Raw genomic sequence first — 23,906 nt, 5'->3', positions numbered from 1 at the left:
GCCCCACACATCTCCGCCCCATAGAAGTGGGGTTCAATCAGTGGGGCGCTGTTCTGCCGGGACCCCAAATGGGCGCCCCACAGATTTCTTTCGTTCTCCTCCTCATCTTCAGCCCCACCGCTGCCCCACTGCCCCACTGCGATGGGGACGGCCGGGAGGACGGAGTCCGGACAGGTGGGTGTGGGGCTGCCCCATAAGTGTGGGGCAGAGCTGAGCTATGGGGCCGAGGGGGGGGTTCGGGGAGGGGGGGGGGGGGGGGGGAGGATGCTATGGGGTGGCCTTGGAGCTGTGGGGCAGCTTGGAGTCTATGGGGCAGCCCCACATCTATGGGGCAGCCCCAAATCAATGGGGCAGCCTCGGATCAATGGGGCAGCCTTGGAGCTGTGGGGCAGCTCGGAATCTATGGGGCAGCCTCCAATCTATGGGGCAGCCTCGGATCTATGGGGCAGCCTCAGATCTATGGGGCAGCCTCGGATCTATGGGGCAGCCTCATATCTATGGGGCAGCCTCGGATCTTTGGGGCAGTCTCAAATCTATGGGGCAGCCTCGGATCTATGGGGCAGCCTCGGATCTATGGGGCAGCGCTGGGCACATGGGGATGCTATGGGGCAGCTCTAAATCTATGGGGCAGCCCCTCATCCATAGGGCAGGTGGACATTGAGACCCATAGCGCCCCATAGCGCCCCATAGAGCCCCATAGCGCCCCATAAAGCCCCATAGAGTCCCATAGCGCCCCATAGAGACCCACAGCGCCCCATAGAGCCCCATAGAGCCCCATAGCGCCCCATAGCACCCCATAGCACCCCATAGAGCCCCACAGCACCCTACAGCGCCCCATAGCGCCCCATAGCGCCCCATAGAGCCCCACAGCGCCCCATAGAGTCCCATAGCGCCCCATAGAGCCCCACAGCGCCCCATAGAGCCCCATAGCGCCCCATAAAGCCCCATAGCACCCTACGGCGCCCCACAGCGCCCCATAGAGCCCCACAGCACCCTACAGCGCCCCATAGAGCCCCACAGCGCCCCACATCACCCCATAGCGCCCCATAGAGCCCCATAGAGCCCCACAGCACCCTACGGCGCCCCATAGCGCCCCACGGCGCCCCACAGCGCCCCATAGCGCCCCATAGCGACGGGTCACACCCGGACACGGGCGGGGTTTGGGGGGTTGGGGGTCGGGGGAGGGACGTATGGGGCGGCTGTGGGGTTTGGGGTCGGGGGGGGTTTGGGGTTATGGGTCCCGCTGTGACGCCGCCCCATTTCTCCCCACCCCCACCCCACAGTGAAGGCGTCGGAGCTGACGCGGGAGCAGCAAAGTGAGTCCCATAGCGCCCCATAGCGCCCCATAGAACCCCATAGAACCCCCATAGAGCCCCATAGAGCCCCATAGAGCCCCATAGAGCCCCATAGAACCCCATAAAGATCCCATAGAGCCTCACAGTGACCCCACACAGCCCCATAGCGCCCCATAGAGCCCCATAGAACCCCATAGAGACCCCACAAAGCCCCATAGAGACCCATAGCGCCCCATAGAACCCCATAATGATCCCATAGAGCCCCACAGTGACCCCACACAGCCCCATAGAGCCCCATAGAGCCCCATAGAGTCCCACAGAGCCCTACAGAGCCCCTTAGAGCCCCACAGAGCCCCATAGATCCCCATAGAAACCCCATAGAACCCCATAGAGACGCCACAGAGCCCCATGGAGCCCCATAGAGCCCCATAGAACCCCACAGAGACCCCACAGAGCCCCATAGAACCCCTCAGAGCCCCATAGAGACCCCATACAGCCCCATAGAGCCTCATGCAGCCCCCATAGAACCCCATAGAGACCCCACACAGCCCCATAGAGCCCCATAGAGCCACATACAACCCCCATAGAACTCCTCAGAGACCCCATAGAACCCCATAGAACCCCATAGAACCCCATAAAGATCCCATAGAGACCCATAGAGACGCGATAGAGACCCCACAGAGCCCCATAGAGCCCCATAGAGACCCCATAGGACACCATAGGACCCCATAGAGCCCCATAGAACCCCATAAAGATCCCATAGAGCCCCACAGTGACCCCATAGAGCCCCATAGAGCCCCATAGAACCCCATAGTGCCCCATAGAGTCCCACAGAGCCCTATAGATCCCCATAGAGCCCCACAGAGCCCCATAGATCCCCATAGAGCCCCATAGAAAGCCCACAGAGCCCCATAGATCCCCATAGCGCCCCACAGAGCCCCATAGAGAACCCATTGAGACCCCATAGAACCACATAGAACCCCATAGAGCCCCATAGAAACCACACAGAGCCCCATAGAGCCCCATAGAGCCCCATAGAACCCCATAAAGATCCCATAGAGCCCCACAGTGACCCCACACAGCCCCATAGAGCCCCATAGAACCCCATAGAGCCCCATAGAAACCCCACAGAGCCCCATAGCGCCCCATAGCGCCCCACAGAGCCCCATAGAGAACCCATAGAGACCCCATAGAACCACATAAAACCCCATAGAGCCCCATAGAAACCACACAGAGCCCCATAGAGCCCCATAGAACCCCATAAAGATCCCATAGAGCCCCACAGTGACCCCACACAGCCCCATAGAGCCCCATAGAGCCCCATAGAGACCCCACAGAGCCCCATAGAGCCCCATAGCGCCCCACAGCGCCCCATAGCGCCCCACAGAGCCCCACAGAGCCCCATAGAGCCCCATAATACCCCACAGAGCCCCATAGAAACCCCATAGAGCCCCATAGAGCCCCATAGAGCCCCATAGAAACCCCACAGAGCCCCATAGCGCCCCATAGAGCCCCATAGCGCCCCATAGAGACCCCATAATACCCCATAGCACCCCATAGAAACCCCACAGAGCCCCACAGAGACCCCACAGAACCCCATAGAACCCCATAAAGATCCCATAGAGACCCCACAGTGACCCCACACAGCCCCATAGAGCCCCATAGAACCCCATAGAGACACCACAGAGCCCCATAGAGCTCCATAGCGCCCCACAGCGCCCCATAGCGCTCCATAGAGCCCCATAGAGCCCCATAGAGCCCCATAATACCCCATAGAGCCCCATAGAAACCCCATAGAGCCCCATAGAGCCCCGTAGAAACCCCACAGAGCCCCACAGAGACCCCACAGAACCCCATAGAACCCCATAAAGATCCCATAGAGATCCCACAGAGGCCCATAGAGACCCCATAGGACACCATAGGACCCCATAGAGCCCCATAGAGCCTCATGCAGCCCCCATATGACCCCTCAGATCCCCATAGAGACCCCATAGAGACCCCATAGGACCCCATAGAACCCCATAGAGGTCCGATAGAAACCCCACAGAGCCCCATAGAGCCCCATAGAGACCCCAAAGAGACCCCTTGCCCCCACACAGCCCCATAGACACTCATGCAGCCCCCATAGCACCCCTCAGATCCCCATAGAGACCCCATAGGACCCTATAGGACCCCATAGAGATCCCATAGAGACCCCACTGAGCCCCATAGAGCCCCATAGAACCCCTCAGAAACCCCAGAGAGACCCCATAGAACCCCATAAAGATTCCATAGAGACCCCACACAGCCCCATAGAGCCCCACAGAGCCTCATACGAGCCCCATAGAGCCCCATAGAACCCCATAGAGACCCCACACAGCCCCACAGAGCCCCATAGAGACCCCACAGAGCCCCATAGAGCCCCATAGAGACCCCATAGGACACCATAGGATCCCATAGAGCCCCATATAGCACCATAGAGACTCATGCAGCCCCCATATGACCCCTCTGATCCCCATAGAGACCTCATAGGGCCCCATAGAGCCCCATAGAGACCCCATAGAGACCCCATAGGGCCCCATAGAGCCCCATAGAGACCCCATAGAACCCCATAGAGACCCCATAGAGTCCCCACACAGCCCCATAGAGCCTCATGCAGCCCCCATATGACCCCTCTGATCCCCATAGAGACCCCATAGGGCCCCCTAGAGCCCCGTAGAGCCCCATAGAGCCTCATGCAGCCCCCATAGAGACCCCATAGAGACCCCATAGAGCCCCATAGAGCCCCATAGAGACCCCATAGAACCCCATAGAGACCCCATAGAGTCCCCACACAGCCCCATAGAGCCTCATGCAGCCCCCATATGACCCCTCTGATCCCCATAGAGACCCCATAGGGCCCCATAGAGCCCCATAGAGACCCCATAGAGACCCCATAGGGCCCCATAGAGCCCCATAGAGACCCCATAGAGCCCCATAGAGACCCCAAAGAGACCCCCTGCCCCCACACAGCCCCATAGACACTCATGCAGCCCCCATAGCACCCCTCAGATCCCCATAGAGACCCCATAGGACCCTATAGGACCCCATAGAGATCCCATAGAGACCCCACTGAGCCCCATAGAGCCCCATAGAACCCCTCAGAAACCCCAGAGAGACCCCATAGAACCCCATAAAGATTCCACAGAGACCCCACACAGCCCCATAGAGCCCCACAGAGCCTCATACGAGCCCCATAGAGCCCCATAGAACGCCATAGAGACCCCACACAGCCCCATAGAGCCCCATAGAGACCCCACACAGCCCCATAGAGCCTCATGCAGCCCCCATAGAACCCCTTAGAGACCCCACAGAGCCCCATAGAACCCCTCAGAGCCCCATAGAGACCCCAAAGAGACCCCCTGCCCCCACACAGCCCCATAGAGCCTCATGCAGCCCCCATAGAACCCCTCTGATCCCCATAGAGACCCCATAGGGCCCCATAGGACCCCATAGAGACCCCATAGGACCCCAAAACCCCCCCCTCACCCCCTTCCCCCCCCACCCCGTGTCCCCCCAGTGTGCGGCCGCCCCATGGCTGTGGGGTCGCAGCGTAACGTGGGGGGGGAGGACGCAGTGGAGGGGCAGTGGCCGTGGCAGGGCAGTCTGCTGAGAGCCCCATAGAGACCCCATAGAGACCCCATAGAACCCCATAGAACCCCATAGTGATCCCATAGAGGCCCACACAGCCCCATAGAGCCTCATGCAGCCCCATACAGCCCCATAGAGCCCCATAGAACCCCTCAGAAACCCCAGAGAGACCCCATAGAACCCCATAAAGATTCCATAGAGACCCCACACAGCCCCATAGAGCCCCACAGAGCCTCATACGAGCCCCGTAGAGCCCCATAGAACCCCATAGAGACCCCACACAGCCCCACAGAGCCCCATAGAGACCCCACAGAGCCCCATAGAGCCCCATAGAGACCCCATAGGACACCATAGGATCCCATAGAGCCCCATAGAGCCTCATGCAGCCCCCATATGACCCCTCTGATCCCCATAGAGACCCCATAGGGCCCCATAGAGCCCCATAGAGACCCCATAGAGACCCCATAGAGACCCCATAGGGCCCCATAGTGCCCCATAGAGACCCCATAGAGACCCCATAGAGACCCCATAGGGCCCCATAGTGCCCCATAGAGACCCCATAGAGACCCCATAGAGACCCCCTGCCCCCACACAGCCCCATAGAGCCTCATGGAGCCCCCATATGACCCCTCTGATCCCCATAGAGACCCCATAGGGCCTTCTAGAGCCCCGTAGAGACCCCATAGAGACCCCATAGTGACCCCACAGAGCCCCATAGAACCCCTCAGAGCCCCATAGAGACCCCATAGAGACCCCCTGCCCCCACACAGCCCCATAGAGCCTCATGCAGCCCCCATATGACCCCTCCGATCCCCATAGAGACCCCATAGGACCCCATAGGACCCCATAGAACCCCATAGAGACCCCATAGTGCCCCATAGAGACCCCATAGAGACCCCCTGCCCCCACACAGCCCCATAGAGCCTCATGCAGCCCCCATAGAACCCCTCTGATCCCCATAGAGACCCCATAGGGCCCCATAGAGCCCCATAGAGACCCCATAGAGACCCCATAGAGACCCCATAGAGACCCCATAGGGCCCCATAGGGCCCCATAGAGACCCCAAAGAGACCCCCTGCCCCCACACAGCACCATAGACAATCATGCAGCCCCCATAGCACCCCTCCGATCCCCATAGAGACCCCATAGGGCCCCATAGGACCCCATAAACCCCTCCCTCACCCCCCTCACCCCCTTCCCCCCCCACCCCGTGTCCCCCCCAGTGTGCGGCCGCCCCATGGCTGTGGGGTCGCGGCGTAACGTGGGGGGGGAGGACGCGGTGGAGGGGCAGTGGCCGTGGCAGGGCAGTCTGCTGAGGGACGGGACCCACATCTGTGGGGTTTCCCTCGTGGCCCCACAGTGGGTGCTGACGGCCGCCCACTGCTTCCAAAGGTGAGTGGGGAAATGGGGGGCGAGGGGGGTTTTGGGGTTGGGGGGAGGCGGTTGTGGGGCTGGGAGGGGGGGGTTGGGGGTCTCTATGGGGTCTCTATGGGGCACTGTGGGGTTCTATGGGGTTTAAGGGGGGGGATGGGGAGGTTTGGCGGTGGGGGGGGGCGGTTGTGGGGCTGGGAGGGGGGGTTGGGGTCTCTATGGGGTCTCTATGGGCCTCTGTGGGGTTCTATGGGGTTTAATGGGGGGGATGGGGGGGTTTTGGGGTTGGGGGGAGGCGGTTGTGGGGCTGGGAGGGGGGGGTTGGGGGTCTCTATGGGGTCTCTATGGGGCTCTGTGGGGTTCTATGGGGGCTGCATGAGGCTCTATGGGGCTGTGTGGGGTCTCTATGGGGCTCTATGGGGCTCTATGGGGCTGTGTGGGGTCTCTATGGGGCTTTGTGGGGTTCTATGGGGCTCTGTGGGGTTCTATAGGGCTCTGTGGGGTCTCTATGGCGCTCTATGGGGCTCTGTGGGGTCTCTAAGGGGTCTCTATGGGCTTCTATGGCGCTCTATGGGTCCCTATGGGGCTCTGGGGGTCTCTATGGGGCTCTGTGGGGTCTCCATGGGGCTCTGTGGGGTCTCTATTGGGCTCTATGGGGCTCTGTGGGGTCCCTATGGGGCTCTGTGGGGTCTCTATGGGGCTTTGTGGGGTTCTATGGGGCTCTGTGGGGTTCTATAGGGCTCTGTGGGGTCCCTATGGGGCTCTGTGGGTTTCTGTGGGTCTCTATGGGGATCTGTGGGGTCTCTATGGGGTCTCTATGGGGCTTTGTGGGGTTCTATGGGGCTCTGTGGGGTTCTATAGGGCTCTGTGGGGTCTCTATGGGGCTCTGTGGGGTCCCTATGGGGCTCTGTGGGTTTCTGTGGGTCCCTATGGGGCTCTGTGGGTTTCTGTGGGTCTCTATGGGGATCTGTGGGGTCTCTATGGGGTCTCCATGGGGCTTTGTGGGGTTCTATGGGGCTCTGTGGGGTTCTATGGGGCTCTATGGTGGCCAATGGGACCCAATGGTGGCCAATGGTCTCCAATGGGGCCCAATGGTGGCCAATGGGACCCAATGGGGAGCAATGGGACTCAATGGGACCCAACGGTGGCCAATGGGACCCAATGGTGCCCAATGGTGGCTGATGGGACCCCATGGTGGCCAATGGGACCCAATGGTGCCCAATGGTGGCCAATGGGACCCCATGGTGGCCAATGGAACTCCATGGTGGCCAATGGGACCCTATGGGGCCCAACGGTGGCCAATGGGACCCAATGGTGGCCAATGGGGCCCAATGGTGGCCAATGGGACCCAATGGTGGCCAATGGGGCCCAATGGTGGCCAATGGGACCCAATGGTGGCCAATGGGACCCAATGGTGGCCAATGGGACCCAACGGTGGCCAACAGTGGCCAACGGGACTCAATGGTGGCCAATGGGACCCCATGGTGGCCAATGGGACCCAATGGGGCCCAATGGTGGCCAATGGGACCCAATGGGGCCCAATGGGACCCAATGGGGCCCAATGGTGGCCAATGGGACCCAATGGTGGCCATTGGGACCCCATGGTGCCCAATGGGACCCCATGGTGGCCAATGGGACCCAATGGTGGCCAGTGGGACCCAATGGGGCCCAATGGGACCCAATGGTGGCCAATGGGACCCCATGGTGGCCAATGGGACACAATGGGACCCAATGGTGGCCAATGGGACCCAATGGTGGCCAATGGGACCCAATGGTGGCCAATGGGACCCAATGGGACCCCATGGTGGCCAATGGGACCCAAAGGTGGCCAATGGGACCCAAAGGTGGCCAATGGGACCCAATGGTGGCCAATGGGACCCAACGGTGGCCAACAGTGGCCAACGGGACTCAATGGTGGCCAATGGGACCCCATGGTGGCCAATGGGACCCAATGGGGCCCAATGGTGGCCAATGGGACCCAATGGGGCCCAATGGTGGCCAATGGGGCCCCATGGTGGCCAATGGGACCCAATGGGGCCCAATGGTGGCCAATGGGACCCAATGGTGGCCAATGGGACCCAATGGGGCCCAATGGTGGCCAATGGGACCCAATGGGGCCCAATGGTGGCCAATGGGACCCAATGGGGCCCAATGGGACCCAATGGGGCCCAATGGTGGCCAATGGGACCCAATGGTGGCCATTGGGACCCCATGGTGCCCAATGGGACCCCATGGTGGCCAATGGGACCCAATGGTGGCCAGTGGGACCCAATGGGGCCCAATGGGACCCAATGGTGGCCAATGGGACCCCATGGTGGCCAATGGGACACAATGGGACCCAATGGTGGCCAATGGGACCCAATGGTGGCCAATGGGACCCAATGGTGGCCAATGGGACCCAATGGGACCCCATGGTGGCCAATGGGACCCAAAGGTGGCCAATGGGACCCAAAGGTGGCCAATGGGACCCAATGGTGGCCAATGGGACCCAACGGTGGCCAACAGTGGCCAACGGGACTCAATGGTGGCCAATGGGACCCCATGGTGGCCAATGGGACCCAATGGGGCCCAATGGTGGCCAATGGGACCCAATGGGGCCCAATGGTGGCCAATGGGGCCCCATGGTGGCCAATGGGACCCAATGGGGCCCAATGGTGGCCAATGGGACCCAATGGTGGCCAATGGGACCCCATGGTGGCCAATGGTGGCCAATGGGACCCCATGGTGGCCAATGGGGCCCAATGGTGGCCAATGGGACCCCATGGTGGCCAATGGAACTCCATGGTGGCCAATGGGACCCAATGGGGCCCAACGGTGGCCAATGGGACCCAACGGTGGCCAATGGGACCCAATGGGGCCCAATGGTGGCCAATGGGACCCAATGGGGCCCAATGGTGGCCAATGGGGCCCCATGGTGGCCAATGGGACCCAATGGGGCCCAATGGTGGCCAATGGGACCCAATGGTGGCCAATGGGACCCCATGGTGGCCAATGGAACTCCATGGTGGCCAATGGGACCCAATGGGGCCCAATGGGACACAATGGGACCCAACGGGACCCAATGGGACCCAATGGTGGCCAATGGGACCCAATGGTGGCCAATGGGACCCAATGGTGGCCAACAGTGGCCAATGAGACCCAAAGGTGGCCAATGGGACCCAATGGGGCCCAGTGGTGGCCAATGGGACCCCATGGTGGCCAATGGGACACAATGGGACCCAATGGTGGCCAATGGGACCCAATGGTGGCCAATGGGACCCAATGGTGGCCAATGGGACCCAATGGGACCCCATGGTGGCCAATGGGACCCAAAGGTGGCCAATGGGACCCAAAGGTGGCCAATGGGACCCAATGGTGGCCAATGGGACCCAACGGTGGCCAACAGTGGCCAACGGGACTCAATGGTGGCCAATGGGACCCCATGGTGGCCAATGGGACCCAATGGGGCCCAATGGTGGCCAATGGGACCCAATGGGGCCCAATGGTGGCCAATGGGGCCCCATGGTGGCCAATGGGACCCAATGGGGCCCAATGGTGGCCAATGGGACCCAATGGTGGCCAATGGGACCCAATGGGGCCCAATGGTGGCCAATGGGACCCAATGGGGCCCAATGGTGGCCAATGGGACCCAATGGGGCCCAATGGGACCCAATGGGGCCCAATGGTGGCCAATGGGACCCAATGGTGGCCATTGGGACCCCATGGTGCCCAATGGGACCCCATGGTGGCCAATGGGACCCAATGGTGGCCAGTGGGACCCAATGGGGCCCAATGGGACCCAATGGTGGCCAATGGGACCCCATGGTGGCCAATGGGACACAATGGGACCCAATGGTGGCCAATGGGACCCAATGGTGGCCAATGGGACCCAATGGTGGCCAATGGGACCCAATGGGACCCCATGGTGGCCAATGGGACCCAAAGGTGGCCAATGGGACCCAAAGGTGGCCAATGGGACCCAATGGTGGCCAATGGGACCCAACGGTGGCCAACAGTGGCCAACGGGACTCAATGGTGGCCAATGGGACCCCATGGTGGCCAATGGGACCCAATGGGGCCCAATGGTGGCCAATGGGACCCAATGGGGCCCAATGGTGGCCAATGGGGCCCCATGGTGGCCAATGGGACCCAATGGGGCCCAATGGTGGCCAATGGGACCCAATGGTGGCCAATGGGACCCCATGGTGGCCAATGGTGGCCAATGGGACCCCATGGTGGCCAATGGGGCCCAATGGTGGCCAATGGGACCCCATGGTGGCCAATGGAACTCCATGGTGGCCAATGGGACCCAATGGGGCCCAACGGTGGCCAATGGGACCCAACGGTGGCCAATGGGACCCAATGGGGCCCAATGGTGGCCAATGGGACCCAATGGGGCCCAATGGTGGCCAATGGGGCCCCATGGTGGCCAATGGGACCCAATGGGGCCCAATGGTGGCCAATGGGACCCAATGGTGGCCAATGGGACCCCATGGTGGCCAATGGAACTCCATGGTGGCCAATGGGACCCAATGGGGCCCAATGGGACACAATGGGACCCAACGGGACCCAATGGGACCCAATGGTGGCCAATGGGACCCAATGGTGGCCAATGGGACCCAATGGTGGCCAACAGTGGCCAATGAGACCCAAAGGTGGCCAATGGGACCCAATGGGGCCCAGTGGTGGCCAATGGGACCCCATGGTGGCCAATGGGACACAATGGGACCCAATGGTGGCCAATGGGACCCAATGGTGGCCAATGGGACCCAATGGTGGCCAATGGGACCCAATGGGACCCCATGGTGGCCAATGGGACCCAAAGGTGGCCAATGGGACCCAAAGGTGGCCAATGGGACCCAATGGTGGCCAATGGGACCCAACGGTGGCCAACAGTGGCCAACGGGACTCAATGGTGGCCAATGGGACCCCATGGTGGCCAATGGGACCCAATGGGGCCCAATGGTGGCCAATGGGACCCAATGGGGCCCAATGGTGGCCAATGGGGCCCCATGGTGGCCAATGGGACCCAATGGGGCCCAATGGTGGCCAATGGGACCCAATGGTGGCCAATGGTGGCCAATGGGACCCAATGGTGGCCAATGGGACCCAATGGGGCCCAATGGTGGCCAATGGGACCCAATGGGGCCCAATGGGACCCAATGGGGCCCAATGGTGGCCAATGGGACCCAATGGTGGCCATTGGGACCCCATGGTGCCCAATGGGACCCCATGGTGGCCAATGGGACCCAATGGTGGCCAGTGGGACCCAATGGGGCCCAATGGGACCCAATGGTGGCCAATGGGACCCCATGGTGGCCAATGGGACACAATGGGACCCAATGGTGGCCAATGGGACCCAATGGTGGCCAATGGGACCCAATGGTGGCCAATGGGACCCAATGGGACCCCATGGTGGCCAATGGGACCCAAAGGTGGCCAATGGGACCCAAAGGTGGCCAATGGGACCCAATGGTGGCCAATGGGACCCAACGGTGGCCAACAGTGGCCAACGGGACTCAATGGTGGCCAATGGGACCCCATGGTGGCCAATGGGACCCAATGGGGCCCAATGGTGGCCAATGGGACCCAATGGGGCCCAATGGTGGCCAATGGGGCCCCATGGTGGCCAATGGGACCCAATGGGGCCCAATGGTGGCCAATGGGACCCAATGGTGGCCAATGGGACCCAATGGGGCCCAATGGTGGCCAATGGGACCCAATGGGGCCCAATGGTGGCCAATGGGACCCAATGGGGCCCAATGGGACCCAATGGGGCCCAATGGTGGCCAATGGGACCCAATGGTGGCCATTGGGACCCCATGGTGCCCAATGGGACCCCATGGTGGCCAATGGGACCCAATGGTGGCCAGTGGGACCCAATGGGGCCCAATGGGACCCAATGGTGGCCAATGGGACCCCATGGTGGCCAATGGGACACAATGGGACCCAATGGTGGCCAATGGGACCCAATGGTGGCCAATGGGACCCAATGGTGGCCAATGGGACCCAATGGGACCCCATGGTGGCCAATGGGACCCAAAGGTGGCCAATGGGACCCAAAGGTGGCCAATGGGACCCAATGGTGGCCAATGGGACCCAACGGTGGCCAACAGTGGCCAACGGGACTCAATGGTGGCCAATGGGACCCCATGGTGGCCAATGGGACCCAATGGGGCCCAATGGTGGCCAATGGGACCCAATGGGGCCCAATGGTGGCCAATGGGGCCCCATGGTGGCCAATGGGACCCAATGGGGCCCAATGGTGGCCAATGGGACCCAATGGTGGCCAATGGGACCCCATGGTGGCCAATGGTGGCCAATGGGACCCCATGGTGGCCAATGGGGCCCAATGGTGGCCAATGGGACCCCATGGTGGCCAATGGAACTCCATGGTGGCCAATGGGACCCAATGGGGCCCAACGGTGGCCAATGGGACCCAACGGTGGCCAATGGGACCCAATGGGGCCCAATGGTGGCCAATGGGACCCAATGGGGCCCAATGGTGGCCAATGGGGCCCCATGGTGGCCAATGGGACCCAATGGGGCCCAATGGTGGCCAATGGGACCCAATGGTGGCCAATGGGACCCCATGGTGGCCAATGGAACTCCATGGTGGCCAATGGGACCCAATGGGGCCCAATGGGACACAATGGGACCCAACGGGACCCAATGGGACCCAATGGTGGCCAATGGGACCCAATGGTGGCCAATGGGACCCAATGGTGGCCAACAGTGGCCAATGAGACCCAAAGGTGGCCAATGGGACCCAATGGGGCCCAGTGGTGGCCAATGGGACCCCATGGTGGCCAATGGGACACAATGGGACCCAATGGTGGCCAATGGGACCCAATGGTGGCCAATGGGACCCAATGGTGGCCAATGGGACCCAATGGGACCCCATGGTGGCCAATGGGACCCAAAGGTGGCCAATGGGACCCAAAGGTGGCCAATGGGACCCAATGGTGGCCAATGGGACCCAACGGTGGCCAACAGTGGCCAACGGGACTCAATGGTGGCCAATGGGACCCCATGGTGGCCAATGGGACCCAATGGGGCCCAATGGTGGCCAATGGGACCCAATGGGGCCCAATGGTGGCCAATGGGGCCCCATGGTGGCCAATGGGACCCAATGGGGCCCAATGGTGGCCAATGGGACCCAATGGTGGCCAATGGGACCCAATGGGGCCCAATGGTGGCCAATGGGACCCAATGGGGCCCAATGGTGGCCAATGGGACCCAATGGGGCCCAATGGGACCCAATGGGGCCCAATGGTGGCCAATGGGACCCAATGGTGGCCATTGGGACCCCATGGTGCCCAATGGGACCCCATGGTGGCCAATGGGACCCAATGGTGGCCAGTGGGACCCAATGGGGCCCAATGGGACCCAATGGTGGCCAATGGGACCCCATGGTGGCCAATGGGACACAATGGGACCCAATGGTGGCCAATGGGACCCAATGGTGGCCAATGGGACCCAATGGTGGCCAATGGGACCCAATGGGACCCCATGGTGGCCAATGGGACCCAAAGGTGGCCAATGGGACCCAAAGGTGGCCAATGGGACCCAATGGTGGCCAATGGGACCCAACGGTGGCCAACAGTGGCCAACGGGACTCAATGGTGGCCAATGGGACCCCATGGTGGCCAACGGGACCCAATGGGACCCAATGGTGGCCAGTGGCACCCATTGGGGCCCAATGGTGGCCAATGGGGCCCCATGGTGGCCAATGGGACCCAATGGGGCCCAATGGTGGCCGATGGGACCCCCCGGTAGCCACAGGACCCCTTTGGTAGCCACGGGGCCCTCACCTCTTGCCCCCCTTCCCCTATCCCCCCTATCCCCAGGAGCCTGGACCCCCGCTTGTATGCGGTGCTGTTGGGGGTCCAGGAGCTTTCGGGTCCGTGGGGCCAGAACAGAACCGTCCCGTTGGATCGCCTCCTCCCCCATCCGGCCTACGCTGGGGAGGCCACCAGTGGGGACATCGCCCTGGCCCAGCTGGCCTGGCCCGTCACTTATGGGGCCACCATCGCACCCGTCTGTCTGCCCGGCCCCAAATTGAATTTCCCTGCCGGGACCCAATGCGTGGCCACCGGGTGGGGGGATATCGGGGAAGGAGGTGAGTGGGGCTGGGGCTGGGGCTGGGGGGGGTCTATGGGGTCTCTATGGGGCACTGTGGGGTCTCTATGGGGTCTCTATGGGGTCTCTATGGGGCTGTGTGGGGGCTGGGGGGGTCTTTGGGGGCTCTATGGGGCTCTGTGGGGTCTCTATGGGGCTCTGTGGGGCTGTGTGGGGGCTGGGGGGCTCTGTGTGGGGGCTCTATGGGGTCTCTATGGGGTTTCTATGGAGTCTCTGTGGGGCCGTGTGGGGGCTGGGGGGCTGTGTGGGGGCTCTGTGGGGCTGTGTGGGGGCTGGGGGGCTGTGTGGGGGCTCTATGGGGCTGTGTGGGGGCTGGGGGGGGTCTATGGGGCACTGTGGGGTCTCTATGGGGTCCCTATGGGTCTCTATGGGTCTCCATGGGGTCTCTATGGGTCCCTATGGGGTCCGTATGGAGTCTCTATGGGTCCCTACGGGTCTGTGTGGGTCCCTGTGGGTCTCTATGGGGTCTCTATGGGGTATGTATGGGTCTCAATGGGTCTCTATGGGTCCCAATGTGTCACCATGGGTCTCTATGGGTCTCTATGGGTCTCTATGGGATCTCTATGGGGTCTCTATGGGTCCCTATGGGTCTCTATGGGTCTCTATGGGGTCTCTATGGGTCCCTACGGGTCTCTGTGGGTCCCTGTGGGTCTCTATGGGACTCTATGGGGTCTCTATGGGTCCCTGTGTGTTCCTCTGGGGTCTCTATGGATCTCTATGGGTCTCCATGGGGTCTCTATGGGTCCCTATGGGTCTGTATGGGGTCTCTATGGGTCTGTATGGGGTCTCTGTGGGTCCCTGTGGGTCTCTATGGGGTCTCTATGGGTCCCTATGGGTCTCTATGGGTCTCCATGGGGTCTCTATGGGTCTCTATGGGGTCCCTATGGGGTCTCTATGGGTCTCTATGGGTCTCCATGGGGTCTCTATGGGTCCCTGTGGGGTCCCTATGGGTCTCTATGGGTCTCCATGGGGTCTCTATGGGTCCCTGTGGGGTCCCTATGGGTCTCTATGGGTCTCTATGGGGTCTCTATGGGGTCTCTATGGGTCCCTGTGGGTCCCTACGGGTCTCTATGAGTCCCTGTGGGTCTCTGTGGGGTCTCTATGGGTCCCTATGGGTCTGTATGGGATATGTATGGGTCCCTATGGGTCTCTATGGGGTCTCTATGGGTCCCTGTGGGTCTCTATGGGGTCTCTATGGGTCTCTATGGGTTGTATGGGGTCTCTATGGGTCCCTGTGGGGCGCTGTGTGGTCTCTATGGGTCCCTATGGGTCTCTATGGGGTCTCTGTGGGTCCCTGTGGGTCTCTATGGGGTCTCTATGGGGTATGTATGGGTCTCAATGGGTCCCTGTGGGTCTCTATGGGGTCTCTGTGGGTCCCTGTGGGTCTGTATGGGGTCTCTATGGGTCCCTGTGGGTCTCTATGGGGTCTCTATGGGTCCCTATGGGCAGAGGACCTGCCGTCGCCGCGGCGGCTGCAGGAGGTGGCGGTGCCGCTGATGGCGCTGTACGGCACCGAGATGGGAGCCGGCAGGGGGCGCTGTGGGGAGCCGTGGGGTTCTATGGGTCTCTATGGGTCCCTATGGGGCGCTGTGGGGAGCCGTGGGGTTCTATGGGTCTCTATGGGTCTGTATGGGGTCTCTGTGGGTCCCTATGGGTCTCTATGGGGTCTCTATGGGGTATGTATGGGTCTCAATGGGTCCCTGTGGGTCTCTATGGGATATGTATGGGTCCCTGTGGGTCTCTATGGGGTCTCTATGGGGTATGTATGGGTCCCTATGGGTCTCTATGGGGTCTCTATTGGTCCCTATGGGTTGTATGGGGTCTCTGTGGGTCTCTGTGGGTCTCTATGGGGTCTCTATGGGTCCCTATGGGGCGTTGTGGGGAGACGTGGGGCTCTGTGGGGGGCTTTATGGGGTCTTTATGGGTTTCTATGGATCTCTATGGGGTCTCTATGGGTCCCTACGGGTCTCTGTGGGTCCCTGTGGGTCTCTATGGGTCTCTATGGGGTATGTATGGGTCTCTATGGGGTCTCTATGGGTCCCTGTGGGTCTCTATGGGTCTCTATGGGGTATGTATGGGTCTCCATGGGGTCTCTATGGGTCTCTATGGGTCCCTGTGGGTCTCTATGGGGTCTCTATGGGTCTCTATGGATCTCTATGGGGTCTCTATGGATCTCTATGGGGTCTCTATGGGTCCCTGTGGGTCCCTATGGGTCTCTATGGGTCCCTGTGGGTGTCTATGGGGTATGTATGGGTCCCTACGGGTCTCTATGGGTCCCTGTGGGTCTGTATGTGGTCTCTATGGGTCCCTACGGGTCTCTGTGGGTCCCTGTGGGTCTCTATGGGTCTCTATGGGGTATGTATGGGTCCCTGTGGGTCTGTATGGGGTCTCTATGGGTCCCTGTGGGTGTCTATGGGGTATGTATGGGTCCCTACGGGTCTCTATGGGTCCCTGTGGGTCTCTATGGGGTCTCTATGGGTCCCTATGGGTCCCTATGGGTCTCTATGGGTCCCTGTGGGTCTCTATGGGGTCTCTATGGGTCCCTATGGGCAGAGGACCTGCCGTCGCCGCGGCGGCTGCAGGAGGTGGCGGTGCCGCTGATGGCGCTGTACGGCACCGAGATGGGAGCCGGCAGGGGGCGCTGTAGGGAGCCGTGGGGTTCTATGGGGGGCTCTATGGGTCTCTATGGGTCTCTATGGGTCCCTATGGGGCGCTGTGGGGAGCCGATGGGGTCTCTATGGGGTCTCTATGGGTCCCTATGGGGCGCTGTGGGGAGCCGATGGGGTTCTATGGGGGGCTCTATGGGTCCCTATGGGGTCCCTATGGGTCTCTATGGATCTCTATGGGGTCTCTATGGGTCTCTATGGATCTCTATGGGGTCTCTATGGGTCCCTACGGGTCTCTATGGGTCCCTGTGGGTCTCTATGGGGTCTCTATGGGTCTCTATGGGTTGTATGGGGTCTCTATGGGTCCCTGTGGGTCTCTATGGGGTTTCTATGGGTCCCTACGGGTCTCTGTGGGTCCCTGTGGGGTCTCTATGGGATATGTATGGATCCCTGTGGGTGTCTATGGGGTCCCTACGGGTCCCTATGGGTCTCTATGGGTCCCTATGGGTCCCTGTGGGTCTCTATGGGGTCTCTATGGGGTATGTATGGGTCCCTATGGGTCTGTATGTGGTCTCTATGGGTCCCTGTGGGTCTCTATGGGGTCTCTATGGGGTATGTATGGGTCCCTGTGGGTCTCTATGGGGTCTCTATGGGTCTCTATGGGTTGTATGGGGTCTCTATGGGTCCCTGTGGGTCTCTATGGGGTTTCTATGGGTCCCTACGGGTCTCTGTGGGTCCCTGTGGGGTCTCTATGGGATAAGTATGGATCCCTGTGGGTGTCTATGGGGTCCCTACGGGTCCCTATGGGTCTCTATGGGTCCCTATGGGTCCCTGTGGGTCTCTATGGGGTCTCTATGGGATATGTATGGGTCCCTACGGGTCTCTGTGGGTCCCTGTGGGTCTCTATGGGGTCTCTATGGGTCCCTATGGGCAGAGGACCTGCCGTCGCCGCGGCGGCTGCAGGAGGTGGCGGTGCCGCTGATGGCGCTGTACGGCACCGAGATGGGAGCCGGCAGGGGGCGCTGTGGGGAGCCGTGGGGTTCTATGGGTCTCTATGGGTCCCTATGGGGCGCTGTGGGGAGCCGTGGGGTTCTATGGGGGGCTTTATGGGGTTTCTATGGGTCTCTATGGGTTCGTGTGGGGTCTCTATGGGTCTCTATGGGGTCTGTATGGGTCTCTATGGGTCTCCATGGGGTCTCTATGGGGTCTCCATGGGGTCTCTATGGGTCTCTATGGGGTCTCTATGGGGTCTCTATGGGTCCCTGTGGGTTCCTCTGGGGTCTCTATGGGTCTCTACGGGTCTCTATGGGGTATGTATGGGTCTCTATGGGTCCCTATGGGTTGTATGGGGTCTCTATGGGTCCCTGTGGGTGTCTATGGGGTCTCTATGGGTCCCTATGGGTTGTATGGGGTCTCTGTGGGTCCCTGTGGGTCTCTATGGGATATGTATGGGTCCCTATGGGTCTCTATGGGATATGTATGGGTCCCTACGGGTCTCTGTGGGTCCCTATGGGTCTCTATGGGGTCTCTATGCGTCCCTGTGGGTGTCTATGGGGTATGTATGGGTCCCTACGGGTCTCTATGGGTCCCTGTGGGTCTGTATGGGGTCTCTATGGGTCCCTGTGGGTGTCTATGGGGTATGTATGGGTCTCTATGGGGTCTCTATGGGGTCTCTATGGGTCCCTGTGGGGTCTCTATGGGTCCCTATGGGTCTCTATGGGGTCTCTGTGGGTCCCTGTGGGTCTCTATGGGGTTTCTATGGGTCCCTACGGGTCTCTGTGGGTCCCTGTGGGGTCTCTATGGGATATGTATGGATCCCTGTGGGTGTCTATGGGGTCCCTACGGGTCCCTATGGGTCTCTATGGGTCCCTATGGGTCCCTGTGGGTCTCTATGGGGTCTCTATGGGTTCCTATGGGTTGTATGGGGTCTCTATGGGTCTCTATGGGTCTCCATGGTGTCTCTATGGGTCCCTGTGGGTCTCTATGGGGTCTCTATGGGTCTCTATGGGTCCCTACGGGTCTCTATGGGGTCTCTATGTGTCCCCACGGGTCTCTATGGGGTCTCTATGGGGTCTCTACGGGTCCCTGTGGGGTCCCTATGGGTCTCTATGGGTCTCTATGGGGTCTCTATGGGGTCTCTATGGGTCCCTGTGGGTCTCTATGGGTCCCTATGGGTCTCTATGGGATATGTATGGGTCCCTGTGGGTCTCTATGGGGTCTCTATGGGTCCCTGTGGGGCGCTGTGGGGTCTCTATGGGTCCCTATGGGTCTCTATGGGTCTCTATGGGGTCTCTATGGGTCCCTATGGGTCTCTATGGGTCCCTGTGGGTCTCTATGGGGTCTCTATGGGTCCCTGTGGGTTCCTCTGGGGTCTCTATGGGTCTCTATGGGTCCCTACGGGTCTCTATGGGGTCTCTATGTGTCCCCACGGGTCTCTATGGGGTCTCTATGGGGTCTCTACGGGTCTCTGTGGGTCCCTGTGGGTGTCTATGGGGTCTCTATGGGTCCCTATGGGCAGAGGACCTGCCGTCGCCGCGGCGGCTGCAGGAGGTGGCGGTGCCGCTGATGGCGCTGTACGGCACCGAGATGGGAGCCGGCAGGGGGCGCTGTGGGGAGCCGTGGGGTTCTATGGGTCTCTATGGGTCCCTATGGGGCGCTGTGGGGAGCCGTGGGGTTCTATGGGTCTCTATGGGTCTGTATGGGGTCTCTGTGGGTCCCTATGGGTCTCTATGGGGTCTCTATGGGGTATGTATGGGTCTCAATGGGTCCCTGTGGGTCTCTATGGGATATGTATGGGTCCCTGTGGGTCTCTATGGGGTCTCTATGGGGTATGTATGGGTCCCTATGGGTCTCTATGGGGTCTCTATTGGTCCCTATGGGTTGTATGGGGTCTCTGTGGGTCTCTGTGGGTCTCTATGGGGTCTCTATGGGTCCCTATGGGGCGTTGTGGGGAGACGTGGGGCTCTGTGGGGGGCTTTATGGGGTCTTTATGGGTTTCTATGGATCTCTATGGGGTCTCTATGGGTCCCTACGGGTCTCTGTGGGTCCCTGTGGGTCTCTATGGGTCTCTATGGGGTATGTATGGGTCTCTATGGGGTCTCTATGGGTCCCTGTGGGTCTCTATGGGTCTCTATGGGGTATGTATGGGTCTCCATGGGGTCTCTATGGGTCTCTATGGGTCCCTGTGGGTCTCTATGGGGTCTCTATGGGTCTCTATGGATCTCTATGGGGTCTCTATGGATCTCTATGGGGTCTCTATGGGTCCCTGTGGGTCCCTATGGGTCTCTATGGGTCCCTGTGGGTGTCTATGGGGTATGTATGGGTCCCTACGGGTCTCTATGGGTCCCTGTGGGTCTGTATGTGGTCTCTATGGGTCCCTACGGGTCTCTGTGGGTCCCTGTGGGTCTCTATGGGTCTCTATGGGGTATGTATGGGTCCCTGTGGGTCTGTATGGGGTCTCTATGGGTCCCTGTGGGTGTCTATGGGGTATGTATGGGTCCCTACGGGTCTCTATGGGTCCCTGTGGGTCTCTATGGGGTCTCTATGGGTCCCTATGGGTCCCTATGGGTCTCTATGGGTCCCTGTGGGTCTCTATGGGGTCTCTATGGGTCCCTATGGGCAGAGGACCTGCCGTCGCCGCGGCGGCTGCAGGAGGTGGCGGTGCCGCTGATGGCGCTGTACGGCACCGAGATGGGAGCCGGCAGGGGGCGCTGTAGGGAGCCGTGGGGTTCTATGGGGGGCTCTATGGGTCTCTATGGGTCTCTATGGGTCCCTATGGGGCGCTGTGGGGAGCCGATGGGGTCTCTATGGGGTCTCTATGGGTCCCTATGGGGCGCTGTGGGGAGCCGATGGGGTTCTATGGGGGGCTCTATGGGTCCCTATGGGGTCCCTATGGGTCTCTATGGATCTCTATGGGGTCTCTATGGGTCTCTATGGATCTCTATGGGGTCTCTATGGGTCCCTACGGGTCTCTATGGGTCCCTGTGGGTCTCTATGGGGTCTCTATGGGTCTCTATGGGTTGTATGGGGTCTCTATGGGTCCCTGTGGGTCTCTATGGGGTTTCTATGGGTCCCTACGGGTCTCTGTGGGTCCCTGTGGGGTCTCTATGGGATATGTATGGATCCCTGTGGGTGTCTATGGGGTCCCTACGGGTCCCTATGGGTCTCTATGGGTCCCTATGGGTCCCTGTGGGTCTCTATGGGGTCTCTATGGGGTATGTATGGGTCCCTATGGGTCTGTATGTGGTCTCTATGGGTCCCTGTGGGTCTCTATGGGGTCTCTATGGGGTATGTATGGGTCCCTGTGGGTCTCTATGGGGTCTCTATGGGTCTCTATGGGTTGTATGGGGTCTCTATGGGTCCCTGTGGGTCTCTATGGGGTTTCTATGGGTCCCTACGGGTCTCTGTGGGTCCCTGTGGGGTCTCTATGGGATAAGTATGGATCCCTGTGGGTGTCTATGGGGTCCCTACGGGTCCCTATGGGTCTCTATGGGTCCCTATGGGTCCCTGTGGGTCTCTATGGGGTCTCTATGGGATATGTATGGGTCCCTACGGGTCTCTGTGGGTCCCTGTGGGTCTCTATGGGGTCTCTATGGGTCCCTATGGGCAGAGGACCTGCCGTCGCCGCGGCGGCTGCAGGAGGTGGCGGTGCCGCTGATGGCGCTGTACGGCACCGAGATGGGAGCCGGCAGGGGGCGCTGTGGGGAGCCGTGGGGTTCTATGGGTCTCTATGGGTCTCTATGGGTCTCTATGGGTCCCTATGGGGCGCTGTGGGGAGCCGTGGGGTTCTATGGGTCTCTATGGGTCCCTATGGGGCGCTGTGGGGAGCCGATGGGGTTCTATGGGGGGCTCTATGGGTCCCTATGGGGCGCTGTGGGGAGCCGATGGGGTTCTATGGGTCTCTATGGGTCCCTATGGGGCGCTGTGGGGAGCCGATGGGGTTCTATGGGGGGCTCTATGGGTCCCTATGGGTCTCTATGGGATATGTATGGGTCCCTACGGGTCTCTGTGGGTCCCTGTGGGTCTCTATGGGGTCTCTATGGGTCCCTATGGGTCTCTATGGCATATGTATGGGTCCCTATGGGTCTCTATGGCATATGTATGGGTCCCTGTGGGTCTCTATGGGGTCTCTATGGGTCCCTGTGGGTCTCTATGGGGTCTCTATGGGTCCCTATGGGCAGAGGACCTGCCGTCGCCGCGGCGGCTGCAGGAGGTGGCGGTGCCGCTGATGGCGCTGTACGGCACCGAGATGGGAGCCGGCAGGGGGCGCTGTGGGGAGCCGTGGGGTTCTATGGGTCTCTATGGGTCCCTATGGGGCGCTGTGGGGAGCCGATGGGGTTCTATGGGTCTCTATGGGTCTCCATGGGGTCTCTATGGGTCCCTGTGGGGTCCCTAGGGGTCTCTATGGGTCTCTATGGGGTCTCTATGGGGTCTCTATGGGTCCCTGTGGGTCTCTATGGGGTCTCTATGGGTCTGTATGGGGTCTCTGTGGGTCCCTGTGGGGTCCCTATGGGTCTCTATGGGTCTCTATGGGGTCTCTATGGGGTATGTATGGGTCCCTGTGGGTCTGTATGTGGTCTCTATGGGTCCCTACGGGTCTCTATGGGGTCTCTATGTGTCCCCACGGGTCTCTATGGGGTCTCTATGGGGTCTCTATGGGTCTCTATGGGTCCCTGTGGGTCTCTATGGGGTCTCTATGGGTCCCTATGGGCAGAGGACCTGCCGTCGCCGCGGCGGCTGCAGGAGGTGGCGGTGCCGCTGATGGCGCAGGCGCAGTGCCGCCGGCTGTACGGCACCGAGATGGGAGCCGGCAGGGGGCGCTGTGGGGAGCCGTGGGGTTCTATGGGGGGCTCTATGGGTCTCTATGGGGTCTCTATGGGTCTCTATGGGTCCCTGTGGGTCTCTATGGGGTCTCTATGGGGTATGTATGGGTCCCTACGGGTCTCTATGTGTCCCTGTGGGTCTCTATGGGGTCTCTATGGGTCCCTATGGGCAGAGGACCTGCCGTCGCCGCGGCGGCTGCAGGAGGTGGCGGTGCCGCTGATGGCGCAGGCGCAGTGCCGCCGGCTGTACGGCACCGAGATGGGAGCCGGCAGGCCGCCCCGCCGCGTCCGCGATGATATGATCTGCGCCGGCTATCCGCAGGGGCTGCGCGACACCTGCAAGGTCAGGGGGGGGCAAAGGGCAAAGGTCAGGGGTCAGGGGTCATGGGGTGATGGGGGTATGGGGGGGTGATGGGGGTATGGGGTCCCTATGGGGTTCCTATGGGGGACAATGGGGTCCCTATAGGGGTATGATCTGCGCCAGGTATCCGCAGGGGCTGCGCGACACCTGCAAGGTCAGGGGGGGGCAAAGGGCAAAGGTCAGGGGTCAGGGGTCATGGGGTGATGGGGTATGGGGGTGTGGGGTCCCTATGGGGTTCCTATGGGGGTTATGGGGTCCTTATGGGGTTTATGGGGTTCCTATGGGGGTTATGGGGTTCCTATGGGGGTTACGGGGTTTCTATGGGAGATATGGGGTTCCTATGGGGAATAATGGGGTTCCTATGGGGGTTATGGGGTCCCTATGGGGGATAATGGGGTCCCTATGGGGGTTATGGGGTTCCTATGGGGGATATGGGGTCCCTATGGGGGATAATGGGGTCCCTATGGGGGTTATGGGGTTCCTATGGGGGATATGGGGTTCCTATGGGGGATAATGGGGTCCCAATGGGGGTATGGGGTCCTTATGGGAGGTTATGGGTATCCGCAGGGGCTGCGCGACACCTGCAAGGTCAGGGGGGGCAAAGGGCAAAGGTCAGGGGTCAGGGGTCATGGGGTGATGGGGGTGATGGGGGTATGGGGTCCCTGTGGGGGTTATGGGGTCCCTATGGGGGTATGGGGTCCCTATGGGGGTATGGGGTCCT

The 23,906-nt window shown here is 60.8% G+C and overlaps 1 protein-coding gene across 1 annotated transcript; it reads left to right on the top strand.

Moving 5' to 3' along the window:
• Positions 1 to 23,339, top strand: LOC121108718 (serine protease 27-like; the record flags this gene model as incomplete). Its single annotated transcript, XM_040656822.2, has 7 exons — positions 1 to 174; positions 1,284 to 1,316; positions 6,128 to 6,296; positions 14,105 to 14,376; positions 22,716 to 22,801; positions 23,084 to 23,167; positions 23,291 to 23,339. Coding segments are annotated over exons 1-7 (799 nt in total), but the record flags the coding sequence as incomplete, so codon positions are not given.
• Positions 23,340 to 23,906: the final 567 nt, after the last annotated feature.

This window comes from Gallus gallus (genome assembly GCF_016699485.2).
Source record: "Gallus gallus isolate bGalGal1 chromosome 36 unlocalized genomic scaffold, bGalGal1.mat.broiler.GRCg7b 36_unloc1, whole genome shotgun sequence".
NCBI classification, from domain to species: domain Eukaryota; kingdom Metazoa; phylum Chordata; class Aves; order Galliformes; family Phasianidae; genus Gallus; species Gallus gallus.
The sequence above is the reverse complement of the archived record's forward strand: the minus strand, read 5'-3'. Positions and strand labels throughout refer to the sequence as shown.